The sequence below is a fragment of the Solea senegalensis genome, linkage group LG5 (genome assembly GCF_019176455.1).
Source record: "Solea senegalensis isolate Sse05_10M linkage group LG5, IFAPA_SoseM_1, whole genome shotgun sequence".
Classification (NCBI taxonomy): Eukaryota; Metazoa; Chordata; class Actinopteri; order Pleuronectiformes; family Soleidae; genus Solea; species Solea senegalensis.
In genome coordinates this window covers 8,203,288-8,224,857 of record NC_058025.1, presented here as the reverse complement: position 1 = coordinate 8,224,857, position 21,570 = coordinate 8,203,288, and the positions used below count along the sequence as shown (strand labels likewise).

At 41.2% G+C, this 21,570-nt stretch overlaps 2 protein-coding genes and 1 long non-coding RNA gene across 7 annotated transcripts in view; 2 read left to right on the top strand and 1 right to left on the bottom strand.

Moving 5' to 3' along the window:
* Positions 1 to 6,484, top strand: part of si:ch211-225b11.4 (thyroid adenoma-associated protein homolog) — a 16,936-nt gene extending 10,452 nt beyond the window's left edge. For 2 of the 5 annotated variants that reach the window (XM_044026821.1, XM_044026818.1), the window contains 6 exons: positions 982 to 1,170; positions 4,698 to 4,945; positions 5,052 to 5,210; positions 5,291 to 5,557; positions 5,636 to 5,838; positions 6,083 to 6,484. In XM_044026821.1, the coding sequence (XP_043882756.1) occupies positions 982 to 1,170; positions 4,698 to 4,945; positions 5,052 to 5,210; positions 5,291 to 5,557; positions 5,636 to 5,838; positions 6,083 to 6,348 (1,332 nt within the window). In that variant the 3' untranslated portion in view covers positions 6,349 to 6,484. Of the gene's footprint in view, positions 1 to 981; positions 1,171 to 4,697; positions 4,958 to 5,051; positions 5,211 to 5,290; positions 5,558 to 5,635; positions 5,839 to 6,082 lie in introns of those variants that run through there. The other 3 variants (XM_044026819.1, XM_044026817.1, XM_044026820.1) reach the window with 2 other exon arrangements.
* Positions 1 to 21,570, bottom strand: part of LOC122769925 — a 23,789-nt gene extending 2,219 nt beyond the window's left edge. The window contains exons 1-3 of the long non-coding RNA XR_006360480.1: positions 21,509 to 21,570; positions 9,267 to 9,486; positions 8,337 to 8,437 (exon numbers count right to left, since the gene is read on the bottom strand). This is a non-coding gene — a long non-coding RNA (uncharacterized LOC122769925). The remainder of the gene's footprint in view (positions 1 to 8,336; positions 8,438 to 9,266; positions 9,487 to 21,508) is intronic.
* On the top strand, positions 10,821 to 20,283 carry pik3ip1 (phosphoinositide-3-kinase interacting protein 1). The gene is made up of 6 exons (XM_044026825.1): positions 10,821 to 11,147; positions 11,294 to 11,422; positions 12,410 to 12,526; positions 13,915 to 14,103; positions 15,013 to 15,091; positions 18,389 to 20,283. Exons 1-6 carry the CDS (start codon positions 11,036 to 11,038, stop codon positions 18,609 to 18,611), a joined length of 849 nt encoding a protein of 282 aa, XP_043882760.1. The 5' UTR covers positions 10,821 to 11,035; the 3' UTR covers positions 18,612 to 20,283.

The following is a 21,570-nucleotide window of genomic DNA, read 5'->3' as shown; positions in this document are numbered from 1 at the left end:
CCATGTCTTTTTTTTCTTTTTTACATGTGTTTTCTGTTTTCTGAATGTCAGGGTGTTTTTTGGCCTTGATTTGCAACATCACATTCCTGCCTTCTTATTAGATACACAGTAATTGTGGGGAAAGTTCCCCTTCAAGGTCTGTAAGAAACACATTTGACTACATTATACTTCTGCTTTACCTTAAAAGACAGTTTGAGCAGTTAAGTTTGAAAAACCAGAAAGCTTGTTTTAATTATTAAAAAAAAACATTAAAACTGATTCATTGATTATTGAAACAGTCGATGATGAATTTAGGAATCAATTAATTATCCTTTAATCAAATAATTGTTGCAGCCCTAGTACTTTACCTCAGCTTGAAACTTTACTGAAAAATAATAATTGCAAATCAAATCTCCCAGTCATTCAGCCCCAATGTTACTCTCTTGTTGTGTCTCTCCACTCTAATGAAATAATGATTATAAGATACGATTAGTTTAGATTAATGCTCTGCTTGTATTACATAGAGAATCAGTGTCATATTTGTTGTTCATTTTGAATTACACAGATCTGACAGAATAGTATAAGGACTAAAGCTACTGGTTGTGAATGTGAACAGCACAGCCAGCCGCAGCTTTTCTGTCTGGCTGTGGTGATTAAATTATTCACCTGGTGGTTATATCTATTTAGGTGCTGTGGGTATAGTTACAGCAGCTTTATCTCTCCTTTCTCCTGTTTGTCAGGGGATTATTGATTATTAATCTCAGGAACATGCACATGCCCCAGTTTATATTTTTACTTAACCAGTGAGGTCATGTCTGTATGTTTACCTATTTGTAGGATTACTCAACAACTCCTGAACTGGTTTTCATGAATTATTTATGATCCAAGAAAAGTGTAAATGTAGAAGTTATCTCATTTATTGAATGAAAGGTTCTTTATCAGAGGTTTATGTTCAAGAAGCACCTTCTAGCTTTTAATGTTTAATCTTTGTCATCTCCACAGGTTGGTTTGTCGTCCTTTCATCAACGGGCCATTAACTTTCTATGTGCCGATCTGAAGTTGGCGTGCCAAATTTGGAGCGGCTTCTTGGCAGCGAGCCCTGACCTGAAGCTCTCACTGGTTACGTGGGTGGTGGATGGGCAGGGTTTACAGCAGACCAGCCTGAGAGAGTTAATCCAGAACGTGCTGCAGGTAAGACTGCCTATATTTATTGAACTATACTGCCCTCACAATTTCCGAATGAATGCAAAGTATGTACAAAATGCTCTTAGTAGAGTAGCTCCCGGAAATAAACTGAACTGTACTGATTGACCAGATTTTTAGGGCATATTCTAAGAGGTGAGTGCCAGGATTCAAATTGTGACAGAAGAGACCAGGAGACCTTGAATCTTTGGATATATTTTTATTTTTATCCTGTTCGTCTTGTTTTGCTGTTTCACAGCAGTTGGCGTCCTCCTCCTTGTGGCGTATGTAAGCCAGTGCAGTGTTTCATTGTTCAAGTCAATAAGCCCGGGATCGTCTTTGCGGACAAACGTGATAACAAACATGATGTTTATTGGCAATGGGACCGGCCAAGGTAAACCTTGGGACTTTCAAGATGTTCTTATTGTGCACGTGGTTCTCCTGCAATAGGATCATGGTCATGTTGTTTTTGCTATTTGCTCAAGGATGTTGGTCTTGGCGGTGGTGAGGCCTTCTACGTTGAACTCTTACATTACTGCATCCTTCTCCACCTTTTTTGTATTTGCTTTCAATTCCCGTCTTCTCTTTTTGCAGATACTGGTTTATCATAGTTTGCACACTGTTTGCACTCTGCAGAAATGCAGAAATTAGAGCAAAATGGGTGTGTGCTCCTGTGCCACTCACACGCACTTTTGTGTTGGTCTTGCTCTTGACTTTGTCCTGAGCTCTAAAAGTCAGTGTACTGAGACCTTGGTTGAATAGCCATTCGACATTACCTTAGCACGATGTAGGAGATGAGTCTCACAATGGCAAACACAATGCACTGAGGCGACAGTGAACATTGATGCTGTGTTCACACCAAACGCAATTTGTCTTGCAACATACAAACGACAAAATCGATGTACAGACGCGAGTAGAGTCGTCCGGGCCGCACTGCCATAGCTCAAGTTGAACATTTTTTACTTTGGTGTAGATGACGTGATGACCAGTCAGCGTTGAGACTATGCAGATTACGTTAGTACTCGCCAGACTCTCCTTCCAGTTTATCCAGTAATACTTTTTCATGACGAGCAGCTAATTTACGTCTTGCTAGTTCGTAAGCTTCTGAAGTTAGCGGTGAAACTCGCCAAGTTGTGTCCGGCTCCAGGTGGTGTTTTGAAACCACACACAACGGTGGTATATTCCCTTCCACAAGAGATGGAGTGCAACAATGCGTCTGATATTAGCCATGATTGATGGTGAAAACAAAAGAAATGCTTCTGTCTTCTCTTACGGCCAAAATAGGTTTATTTCCGGAATTGCACTAAAATGATCCCACGTTTGGTGTGAACGCAGCATACTGTAAGCTCCTTATCTGCAGCTCCTCTCAGTTCTTTTAAAGAGACTGCTGAATTTTATCCACCATGATTTCTTCTGTAACTTCTTAACCCTGTTTTCAAGAGCCATCACTTTGTCCATCATTTTTTCTGAACGTGTTGTTATCCCACATTCTGTGGTTTCAAGGGCTGTCCGACTTGTGTCAAGAGAATCCTGCAGACTGGACAATTCACCCTTCCACCCAAGTCTTTCTTTCTTTCCCTCTGCTTTTACATGAAGCAGTGCTGCCTTGAGTTGCGAGGTTTCCTGGATTTGTTGAGTCAGGAGACATAACTTTTCCAGCGCCCTCTCGCAGTGGGATTTCTTTATCCTGTTTTGGACCCGAGCCACTGCAGTTGTGATTTTGGAGGTTTCCTCAGTCTCCCTGGCTAGACGTGTCTCAACGTCCATTGTCTTCTCTGTCTCAGCATTCACAGCTTCATTGAGTTCAATGATCTTCTGGTCGGCATTTACCACCAGCTTCTTCACTGCAGACAGTTCAACGATAAGGCTTGCTCTCTTCTCACTTGCAGATTTTAAATTGGATCTCAGGCTCTCAAGCTCTTTGCTCAGGTCACAGTTTTGCTGTGCCTTATCAGAGAGCCTCATCTGCTTCTTCTGCAGGAGTCGAATCAACTCTAGTTTTGGCTTCTCACAGAGGCCCTGTTTTGTCAAATAATTCTCCCCTGCAGAGGCAGCCGTCTCTCTCCCTGCACACTGTCTACCTGTTGACTTAAATAGTCGCAGAGTGGCATCTGTCCCAGTCCTCCAGACGATTTGGTCTTCAGCTTCCTCTTTCTTCAGAAGAGCAACAGTTTTTTTCTTAACTGTTGGCTTTGTCACTACCAGCTTGTTAATTTCTTTGTCAAGCTTTGTCTGATTTTGAACTATGTTCAAAAGAATAGAATTTCTGTCAATGATTACATTTTTATCTGCAGCAACATTTCTGTTAGTCCTTGAATTTCTATCCACGAAGGCAAGATTTCTGTTTGTGCTGGGATTTCTGTCCACGTCAGTGTTTGTGTTTGTGCCGGCATTGGTATCCACATCGACATTTATGTTCTTGCTGGGATTTCTTTCCAAGGCAACGCTTCTGTTTATGCTGGGATTTCTTTTCATGTTTAATGCTCTATCCACACTGGCACCTGTATCCGCTCTGACATTTGTGTTCACAACAAGATCTGTACTGGTGGTGGGATTTGTGCTACAACAGAATTCCTCTTTCTCCAAATGCAGTGCTGGAGTTTCACACATTTCTGAGCACAGGACGTTCTGGTTGGTTTCGGGCCTAACCAAAACCAATCCAAACGAAAAGTTAGCTAAAGGAATGTAAGACTTCTTTTGAGTCTTGATCTTTGGTCTTTCATTCGGGGCCTGTTTTAATGTCTGTCTCTGCAGTGAAGGGTACTCGGTATCATCCAGCTTCAGGGGGAGTTCATCCTCTTTCTCAAGCTCTGTTTTCCATGGGTTGGTTTTTGGAACCTCTGCAAGTTCAGCCTCACTTGGTGCAACCTGCTTGTCAAGTTCTTCATTGACCTCTCGTCTTCCTTTCCTTCCTCTCCTCCCTCTTCTTTTTTCTTGTTTTGCTGTAGTTGCCATCTGTGATGTTGTATTGTTGCCTCCTTTTCTCCTCTCCTTATCTCCATCTCTCACACCCGCATCAAGCTTTCTATCCATCGTGATATTATTCATGCAGCGTTTTTGGCTTGTGCTAAATTTTTTATTCATGTTGATTTGGGCTTGACCTTAAATGTCTGTTTATGTTAATTTAGGTTTATGCTACAATTTCTATGCATGTTGAGACTTTGGCTCGTGCTGAAATTTCTTCTCACGTTGAGATTTCAGCTTGCGCTAAAATTCCTATTTAGCCGAGATTTCGGCTTGGGCTAAAACTTCATGTTGAGATTATCTTCTCAAGCCTCCGTGGGCAGGCAGTGACATCAAAAACATGAAAGGTATCTATTCCAAGGTATCAGTCACAGTGTCATCAGTTCAGAACTACAGGAAGTGATGTCATCATGAAGCTCTTCCTGAGGTTACTCCCATTTTTTCCCCTTTAAAAAGGTTTTTGAGGAGTTTTTCCTCACTCAATGTAAGGGGCTAAGGACAGAGGGCGTTGATGTTGGACTATATAAATAAAATTGAATTGAAAAAATTGAAATGATTCTCTGTACATTCAGTCAAACCTCGAGGAGGCATTGTTGTGCCACAGTGTGGGATACCGCAGGACCTTCCTCACAGCCCTGATACAAGTGATGACCGGAGGTGACTCGTCTTTACGTCAACATCATCCTCAGTCAGACTCACTACAGACGTCGGTCTTGCCGGAGTGTCTGGATATATTGCTTGGTGACCTGGAGGACCAGCATGGTGGGCCAGAGTTTCTGTCCCAGGCTCTCTGTGCTGCTAGTCTGCTGCTGCCCCAGTGGTCAGATTCAAGGTTTAAACCCCTTTTTGTTTTATTTTCTTCATAATGCATACTGCTACACTTGTACCTGCAAATCAGACTTTTATGCATCTTTGTATAAACTTAGCCCAAAGATGTCCATGGTCCTGCGCTGGTGTAGCATCTTGGAGCGCCACCGGTGCCCAGATGCTCCTGAAGAGCTCAGGATGGCGACTGCTGAAGCTCTGTGTGCGGCCGGAGTTCCACTTATGAGCCACAATCTGAGAAAATCTGCCCTCATGATCAGGTATCTACTGGATTTAAGACATTCGTTGTCAAACATATAAGTAAAAACATTTCATGAAATAGTGAATCTTTCTGGTTTAGGCTGATCAACACAGGTCTTTACCTGCTGCAGGACCAAAGCCAGCAGGTGAGGATGAAAACTGCTCGTTTCACCTCCATGGTGCACCATGCGAGAGCAGAGGACGGGCAGGGCAGTGTCTACCACATGCAGGTCAACCAAGCTCTACCGTTTCTGCTGGACCTTCTGCTGGAGGAATGTGTTGATGCTCCTGGTGCCCTGGAAGTGCTGCTGTGTCACCTGCCTCAGCACGACCTCAGCTTAGTGCTGAGAGAAGCCACAGAGAACGGGTTCGTGTGAGACACCTTAAGCTACACACCCTCATTGGCTGGGCATTGTTTTACTGTTATTATTCCTGTCTCGTTCAGATGTTCCAGTTTGTATGAGCAGGATGAAGCCAATGTGTTTGCAGAGCCCGCTGTGATGTCGGCCCTCGTGCTGCCCTACCTGCTGCAGACGGCTGACAAATACTCCGAGTCCTCTGCTTTGGCTCAGAGTCTGAGTACATGGGCAGAGCAGAGCGCTGCACAGGTGTCACACTGCCTTGAAGTGTGCAAGGAACTCCAGCCAGGTACCACATTTGCTTGTCCTTAAGAAGTTGCTTGACACATGGGAATCCAATAGTTGCTGAAGCAGTAGAAGGTTTCTTTTTTTAACCAAAGCTCAAAGTAACTCAAGTAACTCCTAACAAGTTTTAGGCCACACCAAGGTGCTACTGATTCAATGACATTTGGAGAGCTATGACTTGGATTAATGACACTCCACTCTAAATCTAATTGGATTAATCAAAATGTCAATTGTTTTTCTCTCTCAAGCTGAGACATTGACCCAGGCCTGGCTGTCTCTCCTCGTGGACCCCCGTTTCCACAGCACACTGTGTGTCCTGTTCACCAGGGCTGCCTTCCTCCTTCGATTGCTGAAGAATTCCGATGATTTACGACACCTGTGTGATCCGTCTTCCCTACAGAAGCAATTACAGGACGTTTTACATCAGCTCAGACACAACGGTGTCCACTTTCCCTCTGCCTTAACAGCTGCTCTGGATGGAGAGCTGCCATGTGAGAGAGGGGACACTCTGTGAGCAAAGCCACTGTACCTCATGACTAGTTATTTAATAGTACAGGGTTCCCACGTGTCCTTTGAAAATCACCCTGAATAGACATGGTTGATATTTAGGTAAATGTCTCCCTTTACGTTTGTTTACGATGCCACCTACTGTTTCATGCCCTGCATTGCTTGATGTACGTAGACTAGGCCTACGCAGAACAAACGTTGATTAGTAATTATTAGCGGTGTTGTAGACTGTCTCTCTCTGTCTCTCTGATACAAGATTCCATACAGAAAAGTGAGCGGGTAATGTTAAGCAAGAGAAGAGCAACTTACGTGATGCCTGGGAAATGAAAATTCTAAGATCTTTGGATCAACAAAGAAAATTACAGACTGACTTTGACCAAGATCCAAAAGCTGCAAATCAGTAAAAGTGGACGCTGTGAGTAGCAAAGCAGGCATCTCCCATTTTCAGCTGTGTCAGGACATTCGGTCCTTGAATTTGAGGGAATTGGTCCTGGAGAGTCCTTGAAAAGTGCATGAATTTGGTCATGGTTCTATGCGAATGAACGGCGCCATTTCACTCCGCACTCAAAATCCATGGACATTGGCCAATATATCACAGAACCTGTGAGACTGAATCTATCTGACGCTGACACTGACACCTAGTGCTTGGAAACAGAGCGGACATTAATCCTGACCTACAGTAACCTGACATCTATTATGTACCATGTGTTTGAAGAGGACTGTAGCAACAGTTGACAATAACATCACAATGTTATATTTTTCTACAAGCTTTATAGAATGTATGATGTAAATTTTATGACGCTCTATTCACTTTTTTAATAATAAAGCATTTTGTTATGCAGAGGAAAAACCATTAGAACGTCCCCAGATTACACATTATGCTTATTATTCCCACAGCTAAGTTGTTTGTCATGTCTCAGCATCATCATCATCATCAGCAGCAGCAAGGCTCTCCCTCAGACTGAAGCACTGACGTAATGCAACAGCATCTGCAGAACTAGCAGCTTGATGCCCAGGGAGGCAATATAGTGTACGCATTATTGCTCCATTAGAGGCCTTTGGCCTGGATAAGTGTCCATTTTCAAACCACACAAGGTTTGAAGATGATTGACTGAATTTGATGGAGACATGGAGTTTGTTCTCGTACGTGTAGTCTGCTGCGCAGCAGTCTTACATCAGTGCATCATCACCTGACAGAACACTGCTTGTGTTTAGGATGGGTGTGGAACACTCACACGTGGTTAATCATATTAGACAAATGTGCATGGACGTTTTTATTGTTGTATCCTAATGTTTCATTACTTGGTTAGTGGACTGCAACAGTGTTTGCAGAAGGAAATTTAAGAGGTTTCTTCAGTGCATGTTGAAGCTGCTCCTCTTAAAAGGAATACTTAACCGATTTGCATTTATCTTTTTCTATCTAAAGTATTCCTTTAAATTCAACACGCTGTGAACTCTGTATTACTGTCACTAGCTCTCATGCACTGGAGGGTTTGTTTCCTTGACATGGAGAATTGCCTTCTAAGGTCTTGAAGGTTTGGCTGCAGCACTAATTCTTATTCGAGAATTTTTTAATTTTTCAAATAGTTGACGAATAATCCTGGTGAATATTCTAATAGCATTTTTGCACTTTTTTTGCTTCCATACCACAACAAAATCTATAATAATTTAAAAGAACCAAACCAAAACAACAATGGACATCAAAAACATGCTTTGTCTCTCACTCATACCCATCATATTACACTATGACCACTTTGCATTCAGAAAAAAACGGCTCTAATTACTAAATATTGATTTTTATGTGTTGGTACAGTGGTTAAGGTTCATGTTTTACTGAGCTGTAACAGGGATGATATTGAATGCTCGCCATACATTGCATGTTATAGAGTATGTCATGTTGAATGTGATGGAATTAAGTATTTCATACATGTTTCATACAGGTGATGTATGTTTGCTGATTTGACATGTGTAATACTCACTGATGCCTTTACTCACATTAAGAGCCCCATTAAAATATCAGGATGAAGTGGTGGAAATATCGGGATAGCAGCCCAGTAGGTCTGTTCAGTCAGTAATCCATACTTGAATACATCTCACTGTGAAACAGTAAAAAGTTAGTTTTAGTTTTCACTCTCTGCGTGATGCACTTAAGGTAACTCTAGTTCAGGTAAATGTGTGTGCATGTGTCTGCATAAAGTATGCACCAGCAATGACGCGAAGCTTGTTAAAGATTCACACATTTACAGCTTATGCAGTACATTATTCCAAAAGTGACCAACACCTGGTGTGTATCTATTCTAAAGGAAGTTACAGGTTGTTCTTGTTGCCAGGAACATGGTGCAGCATATTAAGGATCTTTGTTGTTATAATTATTGAACATCTGATAACACATCAACATTTTTGGACAAATCTCAAGTAATCGTTCCACCACAAGAATATTATCTGATTATAAACATCTGCTGCAGGGACATGTGATAACTCTCTGTCCTAGCTAATAAGGATGAATAAGTCCATAACTCACTTACATAGGTTTATAAGTAATTATAGACAAAATAGCAAGAGAGTATCTGAAGAGAAGCCACGCACACACGGGGAAAACATGCAAGCTCCACACAGAAAGGCCCTAGACTCTACTTCAAACAGGTGACCTTTTTGCTGTGAGGCAACAAAACTAGCCACTGCCCCACTGTTATTCCTTGAGAGCAAAAACAAGCAAGTTAAAAACACACATACACAGAAAGAACAAGGAAGTTCAAATATCCAGTAGTTTTAAAGTGTGATTTAAAAATCATGGTTTGTTCATTTCAGGAAGGGGTTAAAGTGCATGCTTTTCCCAGCATGCACTGGTAAAAGGCTCCTGGCCTCTTTAATGCTGAATGAGCAGAGAGAAGCAGACAGATGCTGTGTGTTTGCTCTAGTAATTACCTGAAAACTGGGTAAGCATCTGTTTGAAAAGTGGCTCAGAGAACATTGGCTGAGTCACGCGCTGGCTGCCCTCGTTATCCGTCAGCCAACAATGACACAACGGCTCTCTGTGCACACACACACAAATAAACTTTTGGCAGATGTCCTTCATGAGCCTGTGTAGATCCACCATCTGACGAGGAGCAGAAGAAACGCAGGCCACACAGGGATGAGAGGAAGTCTGGGAAAGAAGAAGACAGAGGACAGGGTTTGGACTGATGCACCAAGTATTTAGAGCCAGATAAGACGACAACTCTGCCGTCCTGGATCAGGATTATAAATGGAAAGATATGACTCAGTGTGTTTTAAAATGAAAATGAAAAGCAGAGCAGCTATTTATGGACGGCACTGGAGAAGGCACACAGTTCGGAGACATTGCTGGATAAGGACATTTAAGGACAAAAAAGTAGAAAGTTGCATCTTAAATTATAGAAATACTGTTTTGTATTTAGTGAGTTTATATTTAAGTGAGGGACATTTTTACTTATAACCAATACGAGGCAAGGCCTCAAGACAAATAATAATACAAATATAATATAACAATATAAATGATGCAGGTCCCATATGGTTCATCTAAGCCAAACACAGGTGCGGCCACCATGAAAACCACAGACAAACCTGTTTGGGACCCATACTATCAGCCTGAATTTAACCCTTCTGGGTCCACATGTAGGATTATAGCGGAGTGGGTTATTAGTTGGGATGAGCCGATATATTGGTCTGATACTGGTCAAAATCCATGGATCGGATATCAGAAAGAAAAAAACCCAAGAAAAATCAAAATACTATCAAAAAATGCTATTTATCACATGTTTCACTTTGCACAGACTGTAAAATGTGTAAACAACAAACATTTTAGCTGAGTCATGTTTTGTGGGCTGTTCATTTCCTTGTTTTGGGAGAAGAATACTTGTTACACAGTTGGACAATTTTGACTTTGAAATAGCTTGAAATGACTCACACGTTCACACTGAACGTGATTTGCCCATCACGTCTATCACATCTCCAAAAGAGATAAAGTGTCGTACAGCTCCAAATGTCCACACACAACGATAATACGTTTCCCAGAGCGGAGTCTGGCCGACGGCAAGTACGTGACGCCCCCCCATGAGAATCTCAACGGTGATTGGTCAGCGAGATTTTGTCGCCAAAGTTGAAAATGTTGAACTCCGGCATCAAATGCGATGTCTGCAATATACGCAATCTGACGTGCGTCTGCCACCCCACTTGGAGTATTGTGTCTGTGCAATGACATGTATCGGCAATATCAGTCCGATACGCTGATACGATATATCGGTCTCGGCAGACACTCAAGTTTGTAATATCAGTTTTGGTATTGGACACAGAAACGTGTATCATGCCATTCATAGTTATTAGTAGCTGTCCTCACAACTCACAAAGGGACGGTGGAGAGTGTGTGTAGAAGGTGAGGCTTTAGGACCTTGAGGTTTGTGCTGCAAAGCTCAGCTCCTCCTCCTTCTTCTTCCTCCTCCTCCAGTTTCTCCTCCTCCCACAGAAGCTTGTTTACCACGAAAGCTCGAGCTTCTCTTGACAAAAACAAGGGCAGTGACTCCATGGAGTAGAGCAGTGTGCCTGACTGTCACTCAGCACAGGCTCTGCTGCCATTTTACAACAACTCTTCTCTTTGCAACTAGTTTTTACCTCGTGTTTTCTTCTTTTCTTTCTTTTAAGCTCGACAGTTTCCTTTAAAGGACGCACATTAGAGCATCATGTTGTTGTCGCCGAGTTGTGCACGTCAGCTCTTTAAAATGTTCCTCTCGCTGCACGTTGTTTTTCTCAGCGTGGCGACGACGGTGGAGAGCAGCGATTCTTCTGCACAAGGTAAATGTTGTTCTTTTTACACAAGTTTTACTGCACTGTTCATGCATTTATTATAGTGTTATTAATCATAATCATTTTTTTGGGGTTGATGGGGGGTTGGTTGTTATTTCTCTGTGATTGCTTCACTGATCATGTGTTGTTGTCAGACTGCATAAAGTCCAGTGGTGTGGACTACAGAGGAGAGCAGCAGAGCGCCTCCTCAGGTCTGACCTGTCAGAACTGGACCAACACAACCAGAGACTATGATGTCCTGATCCATCCTGACTCACACACTGGTTAGTCATTATTTTCTCGATTAATCGACAATTTATCAGAAAGATATCATTTGAAGATATCAGAAAACGTTTCCCAAACCTGGAAAAGGTCTATGTTTTTTGTCCTCAAACCAAAATGTTTTCAGTTTTAATGATTTCTTTGTCAAATGGAGCAAAGAAAACGGCAAATATTCACATTTAAGAAACCGAAAAGCTTAGAAAACTCTAAAATTGAATAATTGATGATCAAAATAGTTAAGTAATGATCAGATTGATGTGTGACATGAAGAATGAGATGAATGTGATACGACTGATAATCAGAGAAGCTGATACCTGATATATGATAATAAGATATTTTTTAGCCGACATGCCAATTGTCTTTTTTTCCCCTCCATCTGTTAAAGTATAATAGTTTAAAAATAAATAAAATTGCTTAACTTGAACACTCATTGTCAGTCTTTCCAATCTGCATTCTGTGTTTTTAAGATTTCAGATGCACACAATACATAAATTAAATACTACATATAACAGGTCACCTGTAACTCATAAGTTAGATACTGAAGTGTCGGCTGACGCAGTTTCAGAAAAAGACAAACACCGGCTCGTTTAAACATTACCTCCGTTCAGGACGTTGAGATAGTTTGTACAAGAGTGTTGTCGCAAGATAAACAACTTTTTTTATTTTGACACTGTGTGGTGACACAGATTATAATTATGTGATCACTGAAACAAAGCACTCAATCCAGGAGTGATATGAAGAGCTCACACTATAAGATGCCAGAGTTTAAGGGCTTCTTCTTCATCTTTGCAGCAGCAGCAGCTGTTGTTTCCTCTCTTTGTGCTCATGGCAGCCTGTTCATTGTGATGTGATGAAGTGGTGTTAATGATTAATGCATCCAGTGGTTTACTCCACACAGCAGAGCAGGGCCCAGGACAGGCCTGTGTTTCCATGAGGCATCCGACACGCAGAGTAATGTTTTCGCCCTCTTTTTTTTTTTTCTCTCATAGGTGTCGGAGATCACAATTACTGCAGAAACCCAGATTCCTCTCAGGGGCCCTGGTGCTACATTGTTGGCCCAGACCAGTCGGTCCAGAGACAGTTCTGTGCAATTGACGCATGCAAAGGTCAGTAAACGTGGCACAAAACAAGTTTGTGACATATTTTTTAGAGAGAAACTGATAATTCAACATAAACAGGAGTGAAATGGCAGATTTTCTCCCAGAGGAACGTCCTGTGAGAACTTTTTATTGGACCACATTCTCTCAGCTGCTGCTGGCAGCAAACTCTTCCTCCCAGCATAGTGCTCATTATTTCAAAGAACTGGGCTACGCTTGGGAAAAATAACGAGCTGCGATTTGTGTAACTATGCAATTAATTCTTGATTACTCCACACAAAAAGAGCTAGAATCTGTGGCCAAAAACAAAGTGTAAGTCATTATTAAGGATATGGGTTACTAACAATTGACTTTATGCCAGTCCACAGCATAAGTGTGTAGTAGGTCAAACTACTTTAAGACGTCTTACTTTCCCTTTGCCCTGTGTTTCCTCTTTGTTTGCCTCCGAGTCACACACACAAAAACAAAGCCCTGCAGTCACAGGGCAGAAAGTTCAGTTTCTAGAAAGGCGTTGACCGCACCCTGAAAACTGAGCTCATTGGCAGACAGGATGATTTTTTCCCCCCGGAGACAGACGCTCACTGGCTGCTATAGTTTATGACTTCACGCCTCTGAACACCCGCAGAGTTGCTGAACAACAACAACCTCGTATGAAGGAAATGGAAAAAAACAAAAAGAGTTAAAGAGCGGAGATGTTTGTCCTGCTGTGGGAAAGAGTCGAGCACATCGCATCTTATTTATTTTACAAACAGTACGGAAAATAACGTGAATTAGGGCTTTGACTGTTATTTTCATGATTAATTGAGTACTTGTTTGATCCATAAAAAGTGGGTTTTTTTGTCCACAAAACTTTATTCAGTTTTAATTATTTTTTTGTTTCTTGGAGCAAAGAAACCAGAAAATATTCACTTTTAAGAAGCTGAAAAATCAGAAAACTTGTTGTAATTGTTAAAAAAAGATCAATCAATTATCAAAATTGTTAAGGCTTAATTTAGTAATTAGTAGTAATCGTTGCAGCCCTAATTTGAATAAAGTTCATATACACTGTCGATTTTTTGGGTAGCACACTGCATAAATTGTTCATAATAATCCATCCACATCATTAAAACAATTTTCAAATCAAGTTTTATTCTTATATATTTAGTTTTTTTAACTCCTAAATACAAAATTGAAGGTTAAAACTTTTCGATTTTATTTTAAATGACTACTCATTTCTTCAAAAGGAAAAATATCTGATGATTTACAAATGTTTCATTATATTATTAATATAAAGTGTATTGAATTTGAAGTTTGTAACGTTTACAGTACTACAGAGTACCGAGTTCCTGACAAATGAAAAGTGAACCGAGTGTCATTTATGTATGTGTAACTCTGGCATCGATTAATTGCGTCTGTAGATGAAGCGTCTCCATTGCCAGCAGAGACTGAAGTGCTCAAACCGACAAGGACAAGTTCTTCCACGGAGAGCTTCCAGTCTGTCAAGTCAGGAGAGTCTCCTGGAGATGTGGCTGCCGTGCAGCCTGTGGTGGGGATCAGCCAGAGAGTGCAGTCAGGATCCAAAAAGAAGAAGGACCTCGGCACAACCGGTATGGATTTATATAAAAATATATTCTCCCATCTTCCACAATCTTTCCTCTGCCACTAAATGTGAATATGTGGTCGATGAACTGCAGAAAATGTCATTATTCTTTGGTCAGTTATTTGTATCTGTATCATAGATTTCATATTAACCCTTAGTGCTCATGCAGCATGGATCTGTGCCGCAGCTGCACCTTTGGTAAATTGCCACGGGAATAATACACAACTCCTTATGTGGACATCCTGGCAGTGTGTGTTTATAGGTCACATCTTCAAAAAATGCGTTCTTATGTGTTGTTGAGTCAATGTTATGATTCATTTTATATTGCATAAACAGGAAACGGGTAGCGATAATTGTGCTGAAGTCACAAAATAGACGAACAAAAAACAAGTCAAGCGAACTTTGAACTGTGACGCATTTCCAAATTTCACAAATTCAATCAGATTGCCTATAGGTTGTGCTACAAAAAAAAAGGATATAACTCTATATTGCACATTCTTATAGCCTCTGTATATACATTTTAACATAGTAATGGAAAAAAACAGCCTAAATGCTCTGTGTTCCAAGGGTTAAAAATATTAAGCAGTGTCCACATTTGCAGTTTGACCCAAACTATGTTAGTTTTTGAAACTGGAAATTCACACAGTCTCTTTCAACCAAGGTTCCGTTTTCCTCTAAACGGGAACATAATTTACAACTGTACAAAAAAGCCCTGAAACCAGTGATTGAGAACTTAACTTAAAAAATGTGTCGCCCCCTGTTGGCCAACTGCTATTTCCGTTCTTCTTCCTGGGCTTTGCTTTACGAACTGGAAGTAGAAATGTGCTAGCATTCTTATAATCATTCTCTGATCTATATGTTGTAGTTGACCTGTGGCTCGAGTTATTATATTTCATGTTCCCCTTCTGTTTTTCAGGCTATGTCCTCGGCATACTCATGATGGCGGTCATCATCATCCTTGGAGTCGGCATCACGTTGGGCTACTTCTACAAGAGGTCAGTGTGTGAATCAGTGAAATGCACAGTGGGTCATTTCTTCTTGTTTTTCTTGTTGTTTGTTATTAAATTTAAATAACAAAAGGCAGCACACTGTTCAGCAAGTAGTAACGAATATTTCCGAGAAAAAAATTTGCGCTGGAATTTACAGCACAAACAGATAAATTAAATGATGTCACAAAAACTTACTTAATTATACCTTAAATAGAAACATGTACAAGTTGTTTTATGAGAAAAAAACAACTGATGGCTGTGGAGCTTTTGAAAGATTTGAGGTGAAGGGCGCATTTTAAGGTTCCCTAAGGGGGAAATTATTGTCAATTATAGTCAATTCAAAGCTTTTAAAGCTGTCCGACTGCCGATTTTGTTTTTATGTGGCGTCATTGTGCATTTTCTAGCAAACAGGAATATCGTTTCCTGGCATCAGTTTGATATTTTTATGCAAAACTTAAAGTAAAGTAGCGTAATGAATAGCATCCAGCCCTGTTACCCAGTTTAGATTGATTTAAAGTTTTGGAAATGTTTTAGCTAACGTATGTACAGTACTCAAACACTGCATAATTTTTAGACATTTTGATGAGTAAATGGTTTATATTAAGTCTTAAGTTCAGTATTTAAAGGGATTTTATGAAAGAGGGCCCAGGTTATTTATCGGTCATTGAATAACATTGTGATCTAAAACATGATTCTGCACACAGTCATTTCTGTGTTTTTCCACTGGCACATGACGTGTCGCTGTGAATGTAAATTACATAATCACATGCATGATGAAAGTCTCCTGAGTTAAAGGCTGTTAATCAGCTGTTGTTCATATTCCACAACAATGCTTTTCCAGTTGTAACGCTGCTTTTACAACAACAGTCCCAGAAGTGGTTTATTTTGAGCGTTCTTTCACTTTTTATTTTCGACTTATTGTCGAGAATAAATTATTATTTATTGCATATGAATCTCATCACATGCAAAAAATGGACTGTAAAAGTGTGAAAGATGAGTCTCACACGGTCAATTCAAATTAGACGTTGCCCTATCTTAATTTTCTATTTTTAGGAGATTATTAACGAGTGGGAGCAGCAGCAGCAGCATCATGTTATATCAGAGGGTTGAGACCTGGTCTCAGCACAGTCACCTCCCCCTCAGTAATGTGATAGTGTACATGCGCTTACTTACATGCCCATATTCTGCGTACGTCCCCCCGCACAGAGCCAGGAGCGGCTGTAGATCAGTGTATTCGTCCTGGAGACATAAATGTCTCTTAAAAACTCTGCACTTTACACAGGCCAGAGAGAGTTCAGTGCACACAGAGATTCACACGCACTCACTATCAACATGTTCTCTCATAAAAGTCTGCAGGGAGCCTTGCTGTTTTTGTTTTAAATGAATAGAATCCTGAAAAGTTTAAGTCTCTGCACACGTTTGTGTGGCCTATTATTTCTTCCTAATTTGTTTTCACTTGTACAGAAGAATTAATACTAGATTTGGTGCTGTTTAATTAGCCTTTTATGTGCTTTCAGGCAGATTATGTGTCATTGTTGCGCCAGACCTGTTTCCAGTCTCAGCTTAATTCTTGCTGGTTCTTGCCACATGTGTGTGCAGACATGTGCAGAGTAGAGTGTGCGTCTGCAAATGCTGAGCTGAAGATGTTGGGTCTTAAAGGAACAGTGTGTGCAAAATAAAGCAACATTTTTTGGGGGAAGTTGTAGCTGAATATCCCTCACCTCGCTCTTCCCTTCCAAGAAACTTTGTGACCTTTAGTCAGCATCAAACTGAACACTAAATACAATCAAAAAAATAAGTAATTGGCCAAATGTAAACAGTGTAACCTAGTTTTTACACACTTAAACTTTAAAAGTCTTAAGTCTGTGTGTCATTCCAGCGGCTGTGTCAGCAAAAATAACGTCATGTTTCTACAGCAGTGGACAAACCAGACGGAGCACATGTTTCTGTTTTTCTTATGTTCTGTTATTCTTCAAACACAGGACAACAACATCCTTTCTGCAAATGTGAAGGTCACTGTTGTTCCCTGACATTCATGGAAAAAAGGGGTGTTTGTTTCAGTCTGCAGTCTCGCCATCAGACGTCAACATATTCTTACACGACAGACCTAAAAAAGATTGCTTTTTAAAATGTTTCCTGGCTCCTCGGGCAGCCTGTTCCAGACCACGATGTGCTGCTCTGTCTGTCAGACAGAAGAAATTTGTTTTTTTTACTAATAATTAAAAAAAGCTTTCTGGATTTTTCAGCTTCATAAATGTGAATATTTTCTGGTCTCATTGCTCCATTTGACAATGAAATAATTTCCAGGTTTATGACGTTTATGGACCCAACAAATACTCCAATAATTAAGAAAATAGATTCATTGTTTATGAAAACAATTGTCGCAGCTCTAAACTCAACCACACCCATGTGTGAAGAGGTGGTGATGTCCAATTTTCCTGCAGTCACTGCAGTCGTCTGATAGCAGGAGGTGTTTTGAGTACAATGCAACAGTCTGTTTTGGCTACAGATCTGTAGAAAGTGGCCTCACACTGCTTTCCATCACTGTGTTGCCTTGGAGCAGATGAACCTGCTGCCAGCTTGTCACTGTTCTGTCGTCCTTTTACACCATCTGCCTCTTGACTTTGACACAGACAAGGTTATAACAGACTCTGTTGTCTTAACCTTGCTGCTCGAGTGCCACTATCGCAATTTTTATGCATTTTAACCCCCTCAAAATGAACACTAATAATAATAATAATATTAGTAACTAGGACTGAAGTGGTCATGGTAGGGCCCTTGCGACCCCACGCAATTTGGGGAGTGCAGTAGTTCCCTGACTCCCTAATTCCACAAAACCTTTCGACAACTTTTCGCCTTTGATGTGTCTAGCTCATTCACGTGGGGTGAATCACCAAAATGGAAGCCAAGGTTCCAAATGGCCGACTTCCTGTTTCGTTAAGGCCATGGTTACAGTCGACTTTATTTATTCATCTTGGTCTACAACATCTTCCTACCAAGTTAAGGGAAATTTGGTGGACCTGAATTTTGCCTCTGTTTTCACCTCCGAGCGCACTATGGGGCCCTTGAGCAATGCACTGGTCTGGGAACTATGTCAATATCACATTTTCACCAGACCTGACCTTCATTCAAGATATATAATAATAATAATGATCTAAAATGATAACAATAGGTTCCTCAAGGATAACAACAGGTTCCTCAAGTACCGTCACGTCCCAATGGGGGGGCCACGGCCCACACTTTGAGAATCACTGTTCCACACTGTTGTGTTCACAGCTCGTCTCCTCTCTTGTGTGTTTTCAGGGGTCGGGACTTGAAGAAGCAGCACGACCAGCGAGTGCACGAGCGCGAGATGCAGAGGATCACACTGCCCCTGTCCGCCTTCTCCAACCCCACGTGCGAGCTGATCGACGAGAACACCATCGTCATCACGGCGGAGCACGACGCCACGCCGGTGCAGGAGGCGGGCGCGGAGGGCGGCGGTGACCCCCTCATGGGTCAACACAACGGCACCCCCGGAGCATGAGTTTACAGGACTGCGTTAAACATGTTTGTGTGGACCAAAAAACACTCCACCATCTCCACGTCTTTCTCCTTGTTTTTTTGCGTTTTTCCTGAGTAACCTCTGTTTTGCAAAAAAAGGAGAAAAGGAGACGTCTTCACTCCAAAGACTTGAACTGAATGCTGTGTCCTTTCTGTCCCGCTTTATAAGATGCAAGGCACAAAAAAAGATAAAGGGGATGCACGGAGGACACCGTCTTAAAGACCATCAAGGGTAACAATGTGTGGATAATGAAGAAATTGTCCTTAATATTCATATTTGTAACACTTGATGGCCAAGAATATAAAAGCCATGGGCTCCCCCTTTAAGTCTTTAAATACCAGTATGTATATTGAGTGTAATGTCCAGTCAGGTGGACGCTGATGATGTAAGTGTTAATGATAAAAGGTGTTAGATGTTTTGGGGGGGGGGTTCTCCACAGGTTTGGTTACATGGTCTTCATTTGTATTGAGCCACAGGCACAGACCAAAAAAAATGTTTGTCCTAATTTGTCTTTGAGACAAACCAGAGATGCAGATTAGTGTTACAAAACTAAGAAAAGGTCCACCTCCTGTGAGACAGGATGAGGTAAAACAGGCCCACGAGAGACAAAAAAAAAGGCCTTTAACTCAGAAATTGCCTTAGCATGATCCTTCTGAATGTATTTTTGTTTTTCTTCTCTAGATTATTATTGTTCTATATTTTTCTCTTTATACTTGACTGACAGGCTGTTATTAAAAAAATGAAGCATGACAGAGGTCACTGAAAGAGAGTTTTGGCTCTTTTCGTCCACAGGTTAAGGAGTGACAGGAAACAGAGTAAGAGACAGTCGTTAGTCCTCAGGACACAAAAAAAAATCACTGCCAGAAGATGGGATAGTTGAGATCAGACAAAGAAAAAGCCCATAAATATTGTCATAGCAGAGCGGGACTGTGTGTGTGTATTTGTATATTTGTGAGGACATTTTGGTCTAGGCCCCACAGCTTTAATGGGCTTTTTCAGGGTTAGATTTAGGTTAGGGTTAGGTCAAGGGTTAGTGAAAAGCACTTAGTTGTGAGGGTAAGGGGCAAGGGAATGCATTACGTTTAAGATGTGTCCTCATTATGATATAATAACAAGTGTGTGTGTGTGTGTGGAAGCTCTGAAGAAGCCTTGTGTTTAAATGAGACTCTGACACTGACTTGTGCACTTGAAGCTTCAGGGTGGAGACAGGACTCGAGTGGAGTCACAGAAGTCCAAAAGCTTGGCGACGTTCATTCAAAAACATGTTTGCATGAATGCATGAATGCACATCCTGTCGCCAGGACAGTCACTCCTTCAAAAAGAAGACGTTTTTAGAGTCACACCTGACTGAAAACAGGAGGTCTGGTTCAGTTAATCCCTCACTCCTCATGATGTTGTTTTTTGTGGATTGCTGGATCACTGGATTGCTGGATCCAGTGTCTGTCAGTGGTCGTCTTTGCTCACTGCTGCTGCTGCTCAGTGATGTCAACTGTGTAACATGAGTATGTGTGTGCGCTGCCTGTTACTGTGTCATTCTATTCTTCATATTATATGCAACGATTCACAATTCAGCGTTTGATTTAGGACTTGTAACTTGTATTTGTATGACTGGATTTTCACTGCTGAGAATAAAATAAAAAACAACAAACACACAGATGTTATGGCTTATGATGTTATCTGTAATTTCACTGACACGAGGAGCAAAACCTCAGTCTATATGCGCAGTAGGGGTGAGACTCGCAAGGTATCTCACAATATGATACGCCAGAGACAATATGATATGTCAAACCACTTAATATCTTGTTATATTGAAAACATTGTCTGTGACCACCTACTCTTTTAAACACAGAATAACGCTAAATGTATTTGCTATAATTTTCACATTATTAAACATATTACATTTAACATAAAAATACACACACATATGTATACTGTAGAAGGTCCCCCAACTGGGGTACACTGAGAGGTTCTGCATGAAAAAAAGTGAACCCTGAGAGAATATATTGATCCTGGGAGTCAAATTAAATAACAGAATCTGGGTTACACCATTATTAAATGTGACAAACAACACAGCTCAAATAACTAAATGAAGTACCACATATCAATCTTGGTACAGAACCGCTGGGCCAACCCACTCGCCCAATTAGGATACCCCCTGAGAGGTTCTGTGTGAAAAAAAGTGAACCCTGAGAGAATATATTGATGCTGGGTGTCAAACTAAACAACAGAATCTGGGCTACACCATTATTAAATGTGACAAACGACACAGCTCAAATAACTAAATTAAGTACCACATATCAAACTTGGTACTGACCCGCTGCGCCAACACACTCGTTCCTGGATCTAACGCTCTGACACTTTTTCCAAAACACACAGTCTACGACAAGTCACACGGTGGTGTAGTGGTTAGCACTCTTGCCTTGCAGCGAGAAGACCCAGGTTCGAGCCCCGGTTGTTCTCTCCGGGTTCTCCGGCTTCCTCCCACAGTCCAAAAACATGCAATGTGGGGATTAGGTAAATTGGACACTCTAAATTGACCATAGGAGTGAGTGTGAGAGTGAATGGTTGTTTGTCTCCAGCTGTGTGTGGCCCTGCGATGGACTGGCGAACTGTCCAGGGTGTACCCCGCCTATCGCCCGATGTAGCTGAGATTGGCACAGCACCCCCTGCGACCCTCTGGTGGAGGATAAAGCGGTAGTTGATGACTGATGATGACAGTCTACGACAAAGCATTATGGACATAAAAGCCAAAGAATCTAACGCTCTGACACTTTTCCCAAAACACACAGTCTACGACAAAGCATTATGGACATAAAAGCCAAAGAATAAAGACAACAGAAATCGATTCACTGAACAACAACTGTAAAAATTGCTCTTACCTTTGATGTTTATCAAGAAAAAGTTTCAGCGAAAACAAGACCGTATAGTCAGACGGACTTCC